Source organism: Bufo bufo, chromosome 5, assembly GCF_905171765.1.
Source record: "Bufo bufo chromosome 5, aBufBuf1.1, whole genome shotgun sequence".
NCBI classification, from domain to species: domain Eukaryota; kingdom Metazoa; phylum Chordata; class Amphibia; order Anura; family Bufonidae; genus Bufo; species Bufo bufo.
The window spans coordinates 416,037,108-416,053,241 of record NC_053393.1 but is presented as its reverse complement, the minus strand read 5'-3'; the positions used below and the strand labels follow the sequence as shown (position 1 = coordinate 416,053,241).

Sequence of the window (16,134 nt, the reverse complement as noted above, 5' to 3'; positions counted from 1 at the left end):
GGTACCTTCATCTGGTCATTCACTTTCCCTGGGCTCAGATGAACGTCAAACCATGTTGGTCCGTATCCTCTAGAGCACCAGCTGCTCTTTCTTGGTGACATACATGATATACACATGCAGGATGTAGTATGAAGCTGTCCTTGTGAGATAACTGCTCTAACATTAAAGAGAGCATTAGAAGTGTTAGTCTAGATGAGTTCACCTAGCATAGCATAGAATCCTCCATGACTGCACCGTAGGAATGTTGTAATGATGCAGTGGTGAAAATTATAATATTGATGACCTATCCTCAGCGTAGATCGCTAATATCGGATTGGTGTAGGTCCGACACCCTGTACCCCCCTGCCAGGTCTGCTGACCACCGAAGCCTTTGATAGTGGCTGTTCTTGGTATTGCAGCTCAGGCCCATTCACTTGAATGGGACTGAACTGCACCGAGGAGATGTGACCATTGAAAGTGACTTCATACATAGGCTGCAGTGCTTTCTTCAAAAAGCTGGTTGGCACCCCGGGAGTCGGACCTCCACCAAGCTGAGGCTAGGCCATCAATATTGAATACCCGGAAAACCCCTTTAATGCTATCCACTCTTAAAAAGTACAGCACCTGGATCCATACAATTCAGTGCGGCTGTTCGCCGATCCCATTTCTTTAACGGATCTGTAGCCCAATCCAAGGAACTTACTGCAGGTCCTATTCTCATTTGCTTTTGAGCATCAGAACAGCCATGTCTATTGGACAAGGTTGTGTCAATAAGCTGCAAATATATATATATATATATATATATATATATATATAATATAAAAAATTAATGCACTTATATAGCGCTTTACAGACATTAGCATCCAACTGCCCACAACCTAAGTATTCTATCAGTATGTCTTTGGAGTGTGGGAGGAAACCCAGGGAGAACATACAAACTCTATGCAGATGTTGTCCTTGATCGGATTCGAACCTAGGACTCCAGCGCTGCAGGGCACCAGTGCTAACCACTGAGCCACCGTGATTGCTTCCATTATTTGATTCTCCTGGTTACAGACATTAGAAGTATAGTCTACTTCAAACCCTTCTGGCAAAAAGTGGTTTAAATTAATATTAGATTGTTCCAGTGCCCTGCCACTGATGTCCTGACCTGATTTGGGATCATTGACAATAGCCTTGAGCATTTATGAGGCCTACAAATGCACTGTGATGCTTGCTTCTTCACCAGTAGATGAGCAGTAACTGGTAACTCATGACAAGTAAACTGTATAATTACTGGGTGCAAGAACAAAAGCTAAAGGATAGGTCTGAAAGCCTAGGCCAAGATTGTGCTGCTAAGCTAGGACTGGAACTACAACTTGCATATAGCACTTCATAGTAGAGTCCTCAACCATTTAACTGCACCTTATTTGTGTTCACAAGTGATTGTCCAGGGAACCTATTGTTAAAATCATGCTCCCCTGTTCAGTTCTGGCTCTGTGGCTCCTGGGCTGTCTTCACTGGATTTGTCTGTCAAGTTCCACACAAACAGGGCCATGTGTGCTGCAGCCAGTGACTGGCCTCAGTGCTGACCTGTCCCCAAGTGGCACTTCTGGGTCACCTGCTGACTGGAAACACCTCATCTCTGAGCCAGTCATTGGCTGCAGCATTGCATGTGACTCCATCCATGTGAAGACAGCCCAGGAGCCACAGAACCGGAACTGAGTGGCGGGGAGCAGGTGAGCATGATTTTAGCAAAAACAGTACCACACAGACGGGGGAGGGGGTAAAAAAAATAACTAAAAAAATATAATGTCAGTGCTACGCATAAGGCTCTATTCACACGTCTGCAATTGTGGTCCGCATCCGTTCTGTAATTGTGCGGAACGGGTGCGGACTCATTCATTCTCTATGGGGATGGAATGGACGCGGACAGCACACAGTGTACTGTCCGCATCCGCATTTCCGGAGCGCGCCGCTGATCTTCCGGACAAGAATAGGCATTTCTATGGGGGTGCCAGCCGGGTGTATTGCGGATCCGCAATACACTACGGACGTGTGAAAGGACCCTAAGATGGCTGTCAGTCCTAACCCCCACATGCATGTGTACTTGGCTCAGGAGGCAGAGTGTTCAGTAGGAGATGAGAAGAAAGCCTCTACCAGACTCCTGGTGGTAATTTTCTCCCAGAGAACAAATGGATCGGGGAGGTAAAATCTACTGTCTGATACTTGCGGTATCTTCCTCCGACATCTTCCATTGGAGGGAAAGTAAGGAGCCCCCAATATACATTAAAGGGGTAGTCCTGCTATTGAGGGTCCATTCACACGTCTGTAAGTGTTTTGCAGATCCGCAAATCACGGACACCGGCAATGTGCATTCCGCAATTTGCGGACCGCACATCGCCGGCACTATAGTAGAAAATGCCTAATCTTGTCCGCAATTGCGGACAACAATAGGACATGTTCTATTTTTTTGCGGAAACAGAATCACGGATGCGGACAGCACATTCCGGCCCCATTGAAAATGAATGGGTCTGCACCTGTTCCGCAAAATTGTGGAACAGATGCGGACCCATTTTGCAGACGTGTGAATGGACCCTTATATTGATGACCTATTGTCATGATAGATCATCAATATCTGATCGGTGGAGGTCCAACTCCCGTTGCCCCACTCTGACCAGATATTGATGACCTATCCTGACGATAGGTCATCAGTATAAATGGCAGGACAGTCTCTTTTTAACTGGTGAGTTGGTTCCACAAACCTACATCTAATAAGTATGACCAACTTAAAGGGCTTCTGTCGCTATGTAGCTGGCTGACATTAGTGATGTGCTGATGTCAGCAGAACATAACTGTCTGACCTATATCTCCCAGCCTGCAGCCGTTAGCGCTAAATAATGACTTTTGTAATATGCTAATGAGCCTCTATGTGCTAGTGGGGCGTTGCTGCAGCACCTAGAGGCTCCGTCCCCTCAATGTTTGGCACGTCCTTGTATCGTTGATCAACATCCTCTTTCTCTTCTGTGCCCGTAAAAACCTGCGCCTGTGCTGTCCAGTTTAGAATTCGGTGCAGTGAGTGAAGGACACTCACTGCGCCTGCGCCGAAAACTGGACAGCGCAGGCGTGGATTTTACTGGCACAGAAGAGAAAGAGGATGTTGATCACCGATACAAGGACGTGCCAGATGGTGAGAGGACGGAGCCTCTAGGTGCTGCAGCAACGCCCCACTAGCACCTAGAAGCTCATTAGCATATTACAAAAGTCATTATTTAGCGCTAACGGCTGCAGGCTGGGAGATATAGGTCAGACAGTTATGTTCTGCTGACATCAGCACATCACTAATGTCAGCCAGCTACATAGCGATTTTTTGATGACAGAAACCCTTTAAGGTGGCCAATCATGGCATTATAGCTCAATAGGACTGCAGCATACTTCAAAGTCTACACTCCTATTCAAGGCAATAAAGTTACTTGTATTAGTCTCTAGGTTATTAAATAAAGACTGGAAGTTCTCATGCTAGGCTGTTGTCTCACATCACATTTAGGGCCTACATTTGGCTTCTGGCATATGCACCCAACGTATCCATAGGGCTCTATTTACCCTACAGAGGCCAAAGAGTGTCCTATACCATGCTGTGTTTTTTTATTTTTTTTTATTGGTGCCTTTGGGCAAATGTATAGCCATACAGTAGGATACATCACAGCCTTCTGTTCAATGTATACGTCAGGGGATTCGCATTCTCAACATATACACCTCCAGTGTAGGCTGTAAACGCAACGTGTCCGAGACTTCTTGGAGGCATCTCAACACGTTTTTTTTGTGGATAAATCTGTATGTCTGTAGTTATCATCTGGTATCCCCCTCCCCCATACAAATGAAATGTAGGACTCCAGCAGCCATCATTCCCTTTGTATTAACACGAGAAACAAAGGTTTGTAAGTTACTGTTATTCTCTGCATGTACACCATAGGTTAGTCGTGTCTCATGTATTAACATTTTCTCAGAGGAAAAAAATTCGCCTTGTTGCCCATATCAACTAATCAGAGTTCAGCTTTAAGAGGGCTGGGGTGTCCCATATCCCTGATCCCCTCCTCTGGAACCCACACCTATTTCCAGAATGGGGGTTTTCCGACTCTCTTCCCACCTGGTGAGTTGCATCCAAGCTAAGATTGATTGGTTAGATGTTCAATGTGCATGGCTTTCTCCATTGACTTTTATGGGAGTTAAAGTGCAATTGCCATTTTTAGTTTATTATAATGTACCGATGGGAATGTTAAACATTTTTGTGATATACTTTATTAGGGAGAGATGTTTCTATGTTCTAGAAAACAGGATTGTAAAGAGTTTTTTAGTAAAGCTTTAACTTTTGCATTGCTAAGGAGAATCGGTCTTCAGTCCTCTACTGGAAGCTGAAGATGCCTGTGTGTCCGATGGGCAAGGTAATGGGTACATGTACACACTTAGGGGCTGGGGCAGTGACGAGAGAGGCTGGAGGCTGGAAGCTGAAGATGCCTGTGTGTCCGATGGGCAAGGTGTTGGGTACATGTACACAGTCAGGGACTGGGGCAGTGACGAGAGAGGCTGGAAGCTGAAGATGCCTGTGTGTCCGATGGGCAAGGTGTTGGGTACATGTACACAGTCAGGTTCTGGGGTAGTGACGAGAGAGGCTGGAAGCCTTTTGGTTGTTACACACCAGTGTCTTCAGCATTCAGTAGAACTGAAGACAGACTCTTCTTAGCAACGCTCAGTTACCGCTTTGCTAAGAAGACTCTTTACACCCTGTTTTCTAGTACATAGAAACCTCTTTCACTAATAAAGTATATTACAAAAATGTTTATCATCCCTGTTCCTACACAATATTAAAAATAAAACAAAATAACATTTACACTTTAACAGAGCAGTTGACTTCAATAGAAATGAATGGGGAGAGCTGTGCATTACCACCTCTCTCCTCACTACTTGGATTTGGCAGCCAGCGATTACCTGGGTCTCAGAAGACAGGCCCTGTCTTTATGGCATCAATGTCCAAGAAGGCAATACCCTTTTTTAGTTTTCTCCTTGTAATAAAGCCAGGGCTCTGATTGGTTGCCAAAGTGTGAAAGCCCCCTTTGAGACAGTATTGATACTTGAGGCACAGTAATGCATGTCTATTCCAAAACTAAATATAGTTTGTGACCTTTAAAATGAACATGATGCCTACATGTACAAACATGACCGCACAAACATTCTTTATCTTTCTTCTCTTGTTTTACCTCAGGGGAAGGCCTTTCAGCCTCCCGTCTCTCATTGCGAGCAGAATCTCGCCTTTCCCTACTCCTCAATTCTCTTCTTCCTCCCTCGAGAGGCGGAACCCCAGCTGGCTCCAGGCAAACCACCCCTGTACCAACCCCCCAAAACTCACCACCCTCTAGCCCCAAATTCAGTCGGTTGGAGTCATCAAGTTCTGAGCGGTGGGTCCCAGAGGTACAGCCTGTTACTGGTGATGTTATTCCTATGGTAATAGTTCATCCGCCAGAGGAGGATGGCGAAAATGATGAAGTCTCCGTCATAAAGAAGGAAGAACATGGTGATATCTATCCAGGCAACTATTGTTCCTCTAGCTGTGTGGTGCACCTTGCCGCTGAAACGCTCACACCGGAATGTGTTTGATCACACTGACTGCTTGAGCATCTGTAATTGGCTTCATTTATGTACAACTTACAAGGTGGCTTCAATGTGCATGCATTATTGTTTTGCAAATCCTGATTTCATCACAAGCATACCTGTTATTAAAAGGGGTTGTCCGTGCTTTCACTATTGATGATCTCTCCTCAGGATAGGTCATCAATATCAGATCTGCGGGGGTCTGACACCCAGCATCCCCGCCAATCAGCTGTATGAGGAGACCGAGTGCGCACATGCCATCTCCCTTCTCTCTTCCTGTCCGCTGTTGTCTGGCAAAGACCATAGACCATAGCAGCAGCGGACAATGCACATGTTCACAGCGCGCTCCGTCTCCTCGGACCCCCGCCAATCTGATATTGATGACCTATCCTGAGGGAAGGTCATCAATAGTGAAAGCCCGGAGAACCCATTGAAGTTGAGTACTTCTAGTGATCATACTTATGTTTTGCCCAAGAAATCCAATAGGCAGATAATTTGCCTCTACACTAAAGGCCCATTCACTGCATTCAGCCTATGTAGTACAAAAGATCCTTGGCATATGCTGGGGGCTTAGGCTTCCATTGACTTGGCGTGTGCCAAGGGTATGCGTTGGTATACTTTTTCATATTATAATTTTTTCCTGCATGGATTAGCGTAGTAGATTGTGCCATTCCATACAAAGCTATACAGTAGGATATATGAACTATAGTGCTGTTGACAAAGAGCTGCTTGTTAAGTGCCAATTCTTATTTCTGAGGAGAGGATTCGGGCATGGTGACCGCTGGCACTGGACATTTTAGACAGGCTTTCTGAGAGGGTATCAGAAGAATGCCAGGAGTCTCCAGGACAAGTATGCGACAGCAATATCTAGAAGAGTCTGTCTCGTGTGGCAAGCTCTGTTGATTGTATGTTCACAATAAGGGCGCATTCACATGACTGTGGTTTGGTTCCGCATCCGAGCCGCATTTCTATTATGGACTGTCCGTTCCATTCCGCAAATTGCGGAAGACACACAGGCGGCATCCGTGTTTTGCGGATCCTCAATTTGCGGTCCGCAAAACACGGCACGTTCATGTGCATGAGCCCTTAGCAGCATATTTCAGCATGTAAAATGGGTGTCTTACCCCCATAATATGCTTAAAAAACGCTTAAACATAGCTTCCCATTGATTTCAGTGGGTCATATGCACTGTAGATTGTACAGGTGCCTATTTAGACTCCATTTTTTTAAACCTCTTCAAGAAAGTGGCAGGTCACGACTTTCAAGCATTTTAGAAGCTGATTTTGCCATAATACCCTCCAAATATGCTTGTTTGCAATTTGGTAATTATTTTGCAGTCGTTATACAGCTAAAAATGTCATCACCAAAAAACCACCTGTACTTCATAGACTTCCTATTGGCTCTGTAATTTTCAGTCTAGGGAATATAGGCTGTAGACCAATATTCATCCCCATTCCCCCGCTGTTCGCCCCACAAACTGGCCAGGGAATACATTGAGAGGACTCCTGAAGTGTATTCCACATCGAATTTGTGGGCACAAGTTGGAGGAACGGGGTGGATAGGCACAGACGGATTACTCATCTGGTGACAGCGGAGGCAGAACTTTAGGGCTTGTGGACGTGCCAGACTACCTTGAAATTGTTCCACTAGAGAAATTATGTTTTGCCTGATTTTATTAGCATAGTATATTTATTCACGGCACAATCCCCCTTAAAACTAGAAATCCCTGTAAAACTTTGAATTCTTACCCCAAATAATGTCTGAAGCCTCAGATGTTTCTCCTCGCTTCATGGTTTTGATCGGCTCTCAGATCTCAGTCAGTCATCCATGGCTTTCCCTCTACAGTCAGGGGGTTCTTGACAAGTGCCACTCTACTGAAGACCATTGGTTTCTGGAGGCAGTATGGACCCCGGGGGCTGGATTAGAATAGTTTTATGAATGGGTTAGATTTGTCTTGTGGTGGGGGTGCATAAGAAAGGCAGTATCATGATAGGGGGTTTAACCTTTTAGGGCAGGGATCAACAAGCTTTGGCAAGGAAAGCTGCTGTGAAACTACAACTCCCAGCATGCACACTTACTCAGTGAAAGGAGGATGTAATTTCAGAACGGCTGGAGTGCCGGAGGTTGCTCTTCCCCGTTATAGGGCGTATTTCATTGTGATGGCTGTTTTTCTTTGACTATATTGGACTGTCAGTAGACGCAAGTCTTTTTGGCAGCCTGCATTCTGTTAATACGGGGCATATCGAGCTCTGCATTGCGAATATGTAGACTGCTTGCCACTAGCCCCATAATATCCATAGAGTAGGGATGCCTGTCTCCTAGAAGTTTGGCGTAGGGGCAGGTAAAGCATTGTGAGGGTCTTGTTCAGACATGTTTCTGCTAGCAGTGTATCCTTGAGCAGGCTGAAATCAGTTTTCCTCTATTGTCTTATTGCAGTGTTCTGTGGATCCTTGATTAGGTCTCGAGGGACCCCCAGGGTTCCTATGAATAATGCCACAGGCCAATTTCACACTCTGATATTATGGGCACCAGTCCCAGCCCAACCGTGAGTCTACTGACCTGAACTCGCAGCATCACAGATCCCTATGATATTCATCTGTAATAGGCCTATCTGAAACTGGCAATAGAGTGTTGGCGCTCGGAATAGTCTTTTGCACATGGGCTCTGTGTTGCTAACGCTGGTATTAAATAGAGGGATATTCTACAGGTTAGGTATTTGTTTCCACCTTACCCCTCCAGGCTCTAGTTGCTTATCTAAGCAGTAATTCTGGCGTATCGCGTTAAGGCCTCATGCACACGGCCGTTCCATTTTTTGCGGTCCGGAAGCCGCCTGTGTGCCTTCCGCAATTAACGGAACAGCAGCCCATTGTAGAAATGCCTGTTCTTGTCCGCAAAACGGACAAGAATAGGACATGCTATATTTCATTTTTAATTTTTTTTTTGTGGGGCCACGGAACGGAGCAAAAAAAACTGCGGCTCGGATGCGGACCCGAACTACGGTCGTGTGCATGAGGCCTAACATAGGAACGAGGAGAATATTGGCTAAAACATTGGCTGATGTGGAATATCTATAGATTGCTAGTACTCCGAATATGGTGATGGTTACTTTTCTATTGTTGTTCTGATACAGGTTCTGCAGTCTGATATCTGATATCACAGTATGTTTTATATATCTAGGCCAATGTTGGAATGTACGTGTGGTTTCTGTGCTTGATGTCCTAACCACATTGCATTTGTGTGGAGATCTCACCTGGCTGTCATCACGGGTCATGCAGTTGCTATGCTGACGTTAGTATGTGCTCCTCTCAGGTAATGCTCAGGAATGCTGGGAGCGGCTGTGCCAGACATAGATACATGTAGAACCTGTCCCGAAAACTGGCGCAGCAAACGCCCCGTAACTTTCTATTATTACTGACCTAAAGTATGTGACATATGCTCCCTTGACGTATGACCTATTTATACATCATCGCAGCCGTGGAGTAGGGGGCTACACTTCTATGTAACTGTCCCTTTTGGGACATGCACATCGGGGGGGTTATCCTAACGCATTTATGGTCTACTTGAGAGGACCACTGATAAGAAATGCAAATGCAGCGCTTGCTTTTGGTGTCCACCATGAAACGCATGTCTTTACTGTACAATGTTGGATATCCAATTTATTGGTGCAACTAGCAATGTGACCATGCAGAAGTAGAACGCGTGTTTCTTAAGCTACTTTCACACCAGCGTTTTCAATTCCGCTATTGAGATCCGTCATAGAATCTCAATAGCGAATGAAAACGCTTCAGTTTTGTCCCCATTCATTGTCAATGGGGACAGAACTGAACGAAATGGAGAGCACCAAAAGGCATTCCGTTTGGTTGCGCTCCCATTGCGGACAGAATAATGCTGCACCACGATGTGGTGCGGAGCAAGACGGATCCGTCCTGACACAATAGAAAACGGATCCGTCCCCCATTGACTTTCAATGGTGTTCATGACGGATCCGTCATTGCTGTAGAAGATGTAATACAACCGGATCCATTCATGACAGATGCATGCGGTTGTAGTATTGTAACGGAAGCGTTTTTGCAGATCCATGACGGATCTGTCCCCCATTGACTTTCAATGGTGTTCAAGAAGGATCCGTTTTGGCTATGTTACAGATAATACAAACGGATCCGTTCTGAACGGATGCAGACGGTTGTATTATCTGAACGCAAGCGTTTGTGCAGATCCATGACGGATCTGCACCAAACGCGAGTGTGAAAGTAGCCTTAGAAATGCTGCGCACATATTGTGGTGGCTTCAAAAGACCATGTTATTTTGTGCAGGAGACTACCATGGTCGTGGATATTGCAGGTGCATTACTAGGAGTGTTTTGTTTTCTTTCTTAAAATATTATTGCCTAAACCAATGTTTATTGCCGTATATTCGAGTTAACAAAGTGTGAGCATACAAGACTGCTAAAACCAAGATGGAAGCATTCACTTGATTGTCGCATTATGACTATGCATATGACTACTAATGACCCAATCTTGAATAACATAAAGACCACCTACCCATTTCCTCTGCAACGAGCTGTCCCTGTTTAACTGCTTGTGTTTGTCCTTAGGGCTGCTATCTTCACCACAGTCCGCTCCAGGAAATTTAGATGTTGGCAAATCGGCTGAGCTGAAACGGAACGGAACAGGGGGCAGTCAGGAGAACAGCACCGTGGACTTTAGTAGGGTACGGTAGTGCTTCATGACACAACTCTTAATATGTCCCTGTTTAGTAGCTTAGAAAAGGTTATACGTGACGGACTGAGCAAAGCCATCGCTCTCAAACCATCAGTGCAAGCGATTTCAATGGTGAAATGAGGCATAGGATATTGCCTCCTGATCCTGACTTACAAACTGCATTGTAGCTGCATTCACAGCTTTATCCTAACTATTTTTAGGCACTCGGATATCACCCTTTATGTAAAAAATTTAGATACAAGAACTATATAGTACATTCATTCTCAGTATGTATGTATGTGTTGGATCTGGCCCCCATTGACATACGTGTCGGTTTTCGGATGGCTGAAAACCATTTCCTGCAATGTGTTTTGTCCGGCCAAACGGTGGCATTTCAGAAAAGCGGTTGGATCCCATTATAGTCAATGGGGCCCATAAGTGAATGGCAGTATCTGGCTAAGCCGGATCTGGTGAGCTCAGGCAGGCCGTTCTCTGCCAGATCAGTTAGACAGAAGTGTGAACCCACTCTTATTGATTTGTGAGGAATTCTAGGATTTTTGTGATTATCCCAGCATGCTAGTTGCTAGGTTGTATAGTTCCTTTTGATCTATCTGATGTCAGATGTATGCAGATTATACACACATGATTATGATCAGCCTGTAAAACATGCTAGAGCAGCGCTAAGGCCCACGCATTAGTGCCGGTGACATCACCAAGAACACTGCTAGGTGGAAGCCTCCACACAGGGCAAGGGTGTGCGCATCAGAGCATAAAATGCCTGGGCGAAAAAGGGGATTTGCCCGGGTTCATCTCTGAACCCGGACAACCCCTTTAAAGTGAACCTGTCACCGGGATTTTTTGTATAGAGCCGAGGACATGGGCTGCTAGATGGCCGCTAGCACATCCGCAATACACAGTCCCCATAGCTCTGTGTGCTTTTATTGTGTAAAAAAAACAGATTTGATAGATATGCAAATTAACCTGAGATGTGTCCTGTACGTGAGATGAGTCAGGGACAGGACTCATCTCAGGTCAATTTGCATATCTATCAAATCGTTTTTTTTTACACAATAAAAGCACACAGAGCTATGGGGACTGTGTATTGCGGATGTGCTAGCGGCCATCTAGCAACCCATGTCCTCAGCTCTGTACACAAAATCCTGGTGACAGGTTCCCTTTAAGCCTATGGTTATCCATTTTGGTTAACTTGTGTGTGATATGAATATTGCCAATCCAAAGAAATCTTCTGAAACTTTTCATCAAGCCCTTATGCAACACATCAGGCCAACATTCAATCTACGGTTAGGAATATAGGATTCTCTAATCAGAAGTCTCACCTTTCTCCAATTTTTAATACTCGCTGTTCCTTTAATACCATATTTCACAATGTGAAAGCCGTGAAACGGTAACGGAACCTATTGGTGTATGTGTGCAGTCCTCTCCACCCTGGGGCTCATGGATGGTACTGTATTGTGGAATAGACTCCAATCTGATGAGCTGAGAAGTGTAGACGTGGACACCCGTCGCTTTCTTTTAGTCTTAATAAGGAATATTTTCTCTTTATGGGTTGCATTATTGTATTGTCCCCGAGCTGACAATACGCTTATAATGGTGTTGATTTTTTTTGCTTGGCCCTTTCTTTCTTCCCTTGAACAAGCAGAATTATGACTCCTGGCACTGTAATTGTGGCACGTTTGTAATGGGACGCAAGAGGTCAGCTGTAAGTTTTGCCAATGACCATGTCGGTGGTCTACAGTACAGATCATGTCACGTTGTCCGCTGGTGAAGACTCATTTGTGCCGTAGCCCGTGTTATTATACACATATGACAAACCCATTCATTCAATTGATCATTTTTTTATTCTCAACAAACTTAGACCATAAAATCCCTTCTTTAGTCACATTGTTCTGTGGCAAAATCAATAATAGTATGCATATTGTGTATAATACCATTACATATTATAATTTCAGTATTGTATTTCATGTACTGTAAGTGTATTACCCATATGTGATCGGTGAGCATGTCTGTCACTGTACTATCTTTTTAGTCAAGTGCATTATACATACGAGGTTATGTTCCATTCTCCTTCGAGTACAAATTGGGGATTATTTTTGTCTACAAATAATAAAATTTCTGTATTCTCATCAATTAGAAATCATTGCTATTGCAGAGTATCTAAAAAGGTTTACAGCTGTCAGATTTGCCCATGAAAATTGATTTTTTTTTCACCTCAAATTCACATGTTTTTTATACATAATAGTGTCCAAAATTCATATACTAATTGCAGTATATTTTATACATTCAGGTTGACATGAACTTCATGAGGAAAATCCCTCCAAGAGCTGAGGCATCGAATGTCTTGGTGGGAGAAGTAGATTTTTTGGATCGGCCGATTATTGCCTTTGTCAGATTAAGTCCAGCAGTTCTCCTCTCTGGTCTAACAGAAGTACCGATCCCAACAAGGTAAGTCATAGTTACTTCATTTTTATTAGTTTATATATTGCTTTGTGATTGATGCTGTTTTTATCCTATAGACCATGATCTCCATTGCCACACACAAGTAGCAGATAAACTAGTGGGCACATTTCCTAAAGCCTCCAGTCATATGCCAGTGTTAAGAAGTTCAGTGCATCTTACCCCAACTGGCCTCTGGGCACAGGCCTCAAAATAAATGTGTTGCATATTGTGCGGTGTCCACACCCCAATCCTACACCAGCTTGTGGTATGTATGGCTCTTCGCCCACTCCTCCTATCAAGAAGGATTGTGCAGTGTCAGAAGAGGAAAACACAGGAAAGGGCCATATTATTTTTGTCTGTTTGATGCTGATGGCAGGCAGATATCTCACCAGGGTTGCCAGTCTCCTGGTTTCTGAACAGCATAGTCAATAATATATATTTTTTTATATAGACAAATGGAAAATGATTATGTAGGTCCTAAAATATATACATTTATCAATAGAATACTAATTTGAATATATTTGCATCCAGAGGTCGCAATAACGGCTGTACAAGCGTCTGACGCTTGTTCAGGGGATTTTACTCCCTGGAAAAAGTCTAAGGCGTACCAATACGCCTTAGACTTTTCCCCCACATTCATCCGCTCAGTGAGCGATGTGAACGGCACGGGCAGCGCAGCGATGCTGCCTGTGCCTGATATAACCAATAGCAAAACTCTGTACAGCAAGGAGCTTTGTTATTGGTTGAGTATTGGCGCGCCAGAGCGATACAGGTCGGTTCAGGCAGGAGGGGCCGGCTCCCGGGGGTGGCTGTAGTAAGGAGAGCGGGGCGCTCTGCCCAATGACCCTGGCACACATGACAGGGCCACTGGAGAGCTAAGGAGCCTGGCCTGTCAGTCTTCAAGTAAGTGATTTCCCCCTCCCCCAATCATGGTTCCGTCCAGTCTCCCAGTTCTCTGCTCCCCCCTCCTCCTGTCACCCTGACTCTGCCGACTGTGATGGGACTCGTCAGTTTCTGTTCGGGATCCTGACTTTTTATCAGACAAAAAAGTGCTGCATATTAGGCTTTTTTGTCTGGGCTTTAACAGAATCTGCAACAAAGGCTCAAAGCGCAGCCTTCAACGCAGATGTGAGCGAGTGCAAGCCTACTTATTATGTATTTTAATTACCGTAACTTTCATACTGCTCCCTGGGTAAAAATATTCCTCAAAAATGATCAGGAGTATTTTTACTCTTTTGGAAAAAACGTAGTGCGACCTCTGTTTGCAGCATTTATTGCGAACTGTACAATGATAATTACAATCAGCACAACCTAAACAGATATTCCTAGCTTCAAAATTCCTTGTTCACATTACATAAGGGACAACATCTGCATGGAGTTTATATGTTCTCCCTATGTCTGTGGGGGTTTCCTGCCACACTCCAAAGACATACTGATAGGGACCTTAGATTGTGAGCCCCATTGGGGATAGTGTGATGGTGATGTCTGTTAAGCGCTGCGGAATATGTCAGCGCTATATAAGTGATTAACATACATAAATAATGGCTTCCTGCAGCAGGCTTCGTAGCCAGGACCACCAACCATCTTCAACGTCATCTATGTAACAAAGGTATGACAACACCATGCTAGTCATGGTGCGTAACACAAATACATGGTGACTTTTCTGCTCCTAATAAAGTCTTAGGAGTGTTTTGACTGGTAAATGTACATGATAGGAATACTTGTATATACTTTTTACTATCTTTTTGGACTGTCTGTGAATTTACAGACTGAGCATCCCTGTGTCTAGACTCAAACGAAACTGTAATGTACTTGCTAGCTAAAAAGAAGCTGTCTTGATATGTAGTCTGGACCACCCCCTATATCTGTAGTATGGACTGCTCCCTATATCAGTAGTATAACTCTGTAGTCTGCTCTGCACCCTATATCCGTTCCGTAGTCTAGGTCTGTAGTCCGGACCGCCCCCTTATATCTTTTTTTTTTTTTTTTTGTTATTATATAGTTTCCTGCCTTTTTTCTCTCTGATGAGGAAAAACGTCCTTATAAATGTTTGGTGACAGTATGGCCTCTTTCACACGAGCGTGGTGTGTGAGGGCCCGATAAGATGCGGGTGCGTTGCGGTAAAATGCACGATTTTTCCGCGTGAGTGCAAAGTGTTTTAATGCATTTTGCACGCGCTTGAGAAAAATCGCCATGTTTGGTACCCAGACCCAAACCCGGACTTCATCACTGAAGTTCAGGTTTGGGTTAGGTGTTGTGTAGATGTTATTATTTTCCCTTATAAGGGCTCTTTCACACTTGCGTTGTCTGGATCCGGCGTGTACTCCATTTACCGGAATTACACGCCGGATCCGGAAAAACGCAAGTGAACTGAAAGCATTTGAAGACGGTTCCGTCTTCAAAATGCGTTCAGTGTTACTATGGCAGCCAGGACGCTATTAAAGTCCTGGTTGCCATAGTAGTAGTGGGGAGCGGGGGAGCAGTATACTTACAGTCCGTGCGGCTCCCGGGGCGCTCCAGAATGACGTCAGGGCGCCCCATGCGTATGGATGACGTGTCCATGCGATCACATGATCCATGCGCTTGGGGCGCCCTGACGTCACTCTGGAGCGCCCCGGGAGCCGCACGGACTGTAAGTATACTGCTCCCCACTACACTTTACCATGGCAAACAGGACTTTAGCGTCTTGGCAGCCATGGTAACCATTCAGAAAAAGCTAAACGTCGGATCCGGCAATGCGCCGAAACGACGTTTAGCTTAAGGCCGGATCCGGATGAATGCCTTTCAATGGGCATTAATTCCGGATCCGGCCTTGCGACAAGTGTTCAGGATTTTTGGCCGGAGCAAAAAGCGCAGCATGCTGCGGTATTTTCTCCGGCCAAAAAACGTTCCGTTCCGGAACTGAAGACATCCTGATGCATCCTGAACGGATTTCTCTCCATTCAGAATGCATTAGGATAAAACTGATTAGGATTCTTCCGGCATAGAGCCCCGACGACGGAACTCTATGCCGGAAGAAAAGAATGCAAGTGTGAAAGAGCCCTAACATGGTTATAAGGGAAAATAATAGCATTCTGAATACAGAATGCAAAGTAAAATAGCGCTGGAGGGGTTAAAAATAAAAAAAATTAACTCACCGAGTCCACTTGATCGCGTAGTTGCGGATCTCTGTCTTCTTCTGTAATGTTGAGCTGCCGGCTAAGGACCTGTGGTGACGTCACATCACATGGTTCCTGACCATGGTGATGAACCATGTGATTGGACCATGTGATGAGCAAAGTGACATCACCACAGGTCTTTTGCCAGGTCCTGAAGATAGAACAGAGACCGGCAGCTATGGAAGGTAAGTTAACTTTTTTTTTTTAACCCCTCC

At 44.8% G+C, this 16,134-nt stretch overlaps 1 protein-coding gene across 10 annotated transcripts in view; it reads left to right on the top strand.

Moving 5' to 3' along the window:
• SLC4A7 (solute carrier family 4 member 7) overlaps nt 1-16,134 on the top strand; it is a 154,640-nt gene that overhangs the window by 94,987 nt on the left and 43,519 nt on the right. For 6 of the 10 annotated variants that reach the window (XM_040433230.1, XM_040433229.1, XM_040433227.1 and 3 more), the window contains 3 exons: nt 5,219-5,542; nt 10,199-10,314; nt 12,610-12,767. In XM_040433230.1, coding sequence (XP_040289164.1) covers nt 5,219-5,542; nt 10,199-10,314; nt 12,610-12,767 — 598 coding nt within the window. The remainder of the gene's footprint in view (nt 1-5,218; nt 5,543-10,198; nt 10,315-12,609; nt 12,768-16,134) is intronic. The other 4 variants (XM_040433237.1, XM_040433236.1, XM_040433234.1 and 1 more) reach the window with 1 other exon arrangement.